Source organism: Penaeus monodon, chromosome 8 (genome assembly GCF_015228065.2).
Source record: "Penaeus monodon isolate SGIC_2016 chromosome 8, NSTDA_Pmon_1, whole genome shotgun sequence".
NCBI classification, from domain to species: Eukaryota; Metazoa; Arthropoda; class Malacostraca; order Decapoda; family Penaeidae; genus Penaeus; species Penaeus monodon.
The window spans coordinates 14,897,110-14,902,109 of NC_051393.1; the positions used below are offsets into that span (position 1 = coordinate 14,897,110).

The following is a 5,000-nucleotide window of genomic DNA, read 5'->3' on the forward strand; positions in this document are numbered from 1 at the left end:
TTATGAAATTATTATTATTATTATTATTATTATTATTATTATTATTATTATTATTATTATTATTATTATAATTATTAATATTATTATTCGTGAGTGTAATGTACATTTTTTCAGTGGACCATTTTTGTTTTTATAGTTTTATTCCTCAGTTTCGTGTAGAAAATCACGTTATTCATAATATTTGTTTTTGTCTTCCTTTCAGACGTCAAGTTGGGTGAGAGTCTACCTCGCCGACCTGATCCTAACGCACCCAACTCCGGTGTACCACAGGGTTCCACCCACGCCCACGCTCACGCCCATGCTCAGAAGTACCACCACCCGCACGCCCATCACCAGAACTACCAGCACCACCCCCATCCCCATTCGCAAAACCCTTACCACCACTACAAGAGTGACGAACTACATAAGTACTCCAACCATCCTGGCCAGAACTACCAAAGCAACGGCCCGTATGCCAACAGCTACCACAGTGGTCATGGCTACCACTCGAACTACCCCGAGGAGCACGCTAACTACCCCAACAACTTCAAGGCTCCCCACAACCGGGCGCCGAACTACCAGGACAACCAGCAGAGCCTGGGAACCAACCCCAACAACTACAACAACACCCTCAACAGCCAGCGGGGTGTCTTGAACGGCTCCTACAGACAGCCTAGTCACTACGACTTCCAGGACTACCACAACTTCAAGAACCACCAGCAGGACTACAAGAACCATCAGCAGGACTACAAGAACCACCAGCAGGACTACGGCACCTACGGGAAGCACCCGCGACACCACGACCAGCGCATCAACGGGCGTGTGGGCGGCAGCGACCCGCATCAGCAGTATTCCGACTCAGAACTGACCGTGTCCAAGGTAAGGCCTCTTTGCAGTTGACCTTCTGGGCTCCCGAGACGAGCTTCCGAGACGTGGAAAGTCTTCACAAACATTTTTAAAACCTTCTTCTACACGCCTTCGTCCTGATTAGCCAATTAAAATAAAAGAGAAAGAGTTTAGAAAGAAAGAAAAACAAAGATAGTACGTCTTTTTTTTTAATCGTCTCTCTTTCTCTCTTCTCTTTTCTCTACTCGTAAAGTTGTGGTGTTCATGATAGTGGGTAAATCTTGCTATTATCACTGATTTTGCATAATCCCTTTTGTATGTGGATGTATGAGTATGTGGGATATGCGTGCATTTATATCCGGGCTCAGTGTATGGGGAGATTGAGTGTGTTCCTGGCTGTAGTTTAGAAAAATTCCCGTATCCTTGAAGTGCATTGTGCTTTTTTAAAATACGAATCTGTGGATTCATTATGATTTTTTTTATGCATTCCGTTTTGCCTGATGAATGCAATGCACTTATGAAGTCATTTACTCTGTAGCTAAATTGTAAACTGCATGTATATCTTTGTCTAAGTAGTTTTTAGTTGATGAAGAATGTTGGTCTTGAACATGAAGCATGTCCCTTGATAGCAAAGTAAGTAAAATATATTTATGTAGTTTTGTTTCCCGTTTTCTTTGTGTTGGGATACGCACCTAAAACGAATCACACTCAATTTATATATCATTACAGACATGCGTTTCTCTATCCTTTCGTTATATATACATATATATGAATATTTTTGTAACTAACAGAACAGAAAGACAATTACGTTAATTAAAAAGTCGGAAGTAGCCAGACCAAGGAACGGCTACCTTAGGGAATGCTGAAGTGGATGAGGGTGTGTCACATGAACGCCAGGTATATCTTGCTGAAAATAATTATATATATATATATATATATATATATATATATATATATATATATATATAATATATATATATATATATATATATATATATATATATATATTATATATATATATATATATATATATATATATAATAATTATATATATATATATATATATAATATATATATATATATATATATATATATATATATATATATATATATATATAATTATACTATATAATACACACATCTACACATCATAAAAACACACAATAACACTAAAATCATAACTACACACACACACACACACACACACACACACACACACACAAACCCCACACACACACACAACACACACACACACACACACACACACCACACACACACACACAACACACACACACACACAAAATCGCACACACACACACACACACAAAATCACACACAAAATCACACACACAAAATCACACACACACACACACACACACACACACACACACACACACACACACACACACACATGAACACACGGATGTATGTATGTATGTGTGTACGTTTGTATAAACCTGCGTTACATCACACAGTAGCAGTGGTATGTTTATTAGCCGTAACTGTAACTCGTTATTATTACTTTTGCAGTTAGCCGGGGACTAAAGAAATATATGCGAGATATTAATATTAGTTTCGGATCTGTAGGTAAAAAAAAGAGAGAAAAGAGAAACATATCGAAAATTTCAAGTGGGTTTTAAGATATTGGCAAGATGGTTCGCCTCGGGAATGAAGTGACAGGAGAGCTGCTCCGGAATAAGTGCGCGGGAGCGGTTTCTCTTCCTCTTCCTTCTCCTCCTTGTTCTTATTCTTGTGCTTGTGATTCTTCTTCTTCTTCTTCTTCTTCTTTCTTCTTTTCTCTTTCTTCTTCTTTTCTTTCTTCTTCTCTTTCTTCTTCTTCTCTTTCTTCTTCTCTTTCTGCTGCTCCTCCTTCTTCTCTTTCTCCTTCTCTTTCTCCGTCATCTTTTTCTCCGTCATCTTTTTCTCCTTCTACTTCTCCGTCATCTTTTTCTCCTTCTCCTCCGTCATCTTTTTCTACTTTTTCTTCTCCCTCCTCCTCTTCTCATCCCCCTCCCCCCCTTCCTCTTTGCTCAGACAGACATTCAAGTAGACATTAAGTTCTTTATCAGTCTACTTTTTGGAAATGAATATTAGTTATACTTCCTTTGATGTTTTTTTTTCATAGCTGGATTAGCATAATAGAAAAGTTCACTTTTCATTCATAAGGTTTGCGTTACGGTTTTTTACTGCCACTGCTACTACTAAGACTATATGGTGCAAAGGACAGATGAGTTTTCGTGATATAGTACTGCTATGTCTGAAGGTACTTTATTCAAGAGAAGAGGAAAGTATATATATATATATATATATATATATATATATATATATATATATATATATATATATATATATATATGTAAAACATTTACATATGTATACACACATTTATAGACACGTACACGTTATATTTTGTTCCGTTTTGTCTGTTTATTTACGACCGGTAAGTATGACAGTTGGTCTGTTTATTCCGCTCCGCCCAGTACAGCTATTCCTGTTCTGTCTGGCCGGGGGGAAACTCGTCAAATGATGCATCATGCAGTAGGTTAGCCAGGAAGAATAGATCATGACATGACAGGGAGTTCCATGTTTTAGTTCTTAAGAAAACTGCTTCACTGTAGCTGCTGCCAAGGTTGAAGTTCTTGCATCCGGGACCTGCTACATCCCATCCAGATTGGAAGGACGCCAGCGTATAGATTTTGACATTCTCTGTGCACGAAACATGAGATACACACATTCATGATTGCATGACTACATGACGTACAATTATATAATTACTCTTTTATAGATTATAAAGATTCTCCATTAGATTTACATTTAGCAGGAACGACCAGTATAGCTTTGAAGCATAAATTGAGCGCATTAAGCTACCCGCCAGCCAGCCACACGCTACTTGGACCATAGAGTGAACTGGGAATTTGGTGGAGAGGTGCTCAAGGAACCAAATATTCCTATTTCTCTCTTCTCTCTCTTTCTCTTTCTCTTTCCTCTCTCTCTCTGTCTTTCTCTCTCTGTCTTTCTCTCTCTGTCTTTCTCTCTCTCTCTCTCTCTCTCTCTCTCTCTCTCTCTCTCTTTCTCTTTCTCTCTCTCTTTCTCTCTCTCTTTCTCTTTCTTTCTCTCTCTCTTTCTCTCTCTCTTTCTCTCTCTCTTTCTCTCTTTCTCTCTTTCTCTCTTTCTCTCTCTCTTCTCTCTCTCTCTCTCTCTCTCTCTCTCTCTCTCTCTCTCTCTCAGTCTATCTAAACCAGCCCACCCTAACCCCCCTTAGGGTATAGACCCCATGCCTTTTCTCCGTGGGTCGACTCGCCCTTTTAGTGCCCAGTGACTTTGCCCTTTTTTAGAAGTCTAACCCAAGAGCTTTTTCTAGATCGACGGTTTGGCAATATTTTGCTCCCTTAACATCTGCCACTGAATTCCTACACTCGTGAGTGGATGAGGGTATGGATGGATTGATAGGCTGATGGATGGGTGAATGGATGAGTGGGTGGGTTCGTAGGTGGGTGGATGGATGGGTGGGGGAATTGGTAGGATGGATGAGTGGATGGATGGATAGATGGGTGGGTGGATGGATAATATATGAGTGGACGGGTGGATGGATGGGATGATGGATGGATGGGAGAGTGTTTGAGTTTAGCTGATTGGATGGATAGATGAGTGGATGGATGGATGGATGAGAGGGTGAGTGGATGGATGGGTGGATAAACAGACTTATTGCTAGATGGGTGAATGGTTGCTTGCATAATATGATGGATGAACGAATGCATTAATACATGTTGCTTGAGGGGAAGTGTAGTGTGGATGAGACGAATGCAAGTCGAATAGTTAATAATCACATGTGTGTGTGACTGTGTCTGTCTGCCTGTCTGTGTGTGCGTGCGTGCGAGAGATCAGGCGCGTGCATGCCTGTGGAGCGCGAGCGAGCGACGCCGAGTGCATGGCCGCATGCGTTCGTGGTGTGCGGGGACTGACAGGTTGTAATCCCCCGTGCAGCGAAGGGCGCGGCGTGCCCCGCATGGGCGGCAGGGAGGCGGAGGGCGGCCCGCCTCCCTCCATACCACGCCGCAACACACCACTTCCTCTACTAACACCGTCCCGCCCCACCACCACCACCACCACCACCATCACCACCACCACCTCCACCAGCAGCAGCAGACGGCAGCGGCGGCAGCGGCTGCGGCGGC

At 41.6% G+C, this 5,000-nt stretch overlaps 1 protein-coding gene across 15 annotated transcripts in view; it reads left to right on the forward strand.

Moving 5' to 3' along the window:
- The window catches only part of LOC119576180, a 296,990-nt gene that overhangs the window by 272,167 nt on the left and 19,823 nt on the right, over positions 1-5,000 (forward strand). For 11 of the 15 annotated variants that reach the window (XM_037923763.1, XM_037923754.1, XM_037923767.1 and 8 more), the window contains 2 exons: positions 203-858; positions 4,963-5,000. The exon at positions 4,963-5,000 is cut by the window's right edge and continues 169 nt beyond it. In XM_037923763.1, coding sequence (XP_037779691.1) covers positions 203-858; positions 4,963-5,000 — 694 coding nt within the window. The remainder of the gene's footprint in view (positions 1-202; positions 859-4,962) is intronic. The other 4 variants (XM_037923761.1, XM_037923766.1, XM_037923764.1 and 1 more) reach the window with 2 other exon arrangements.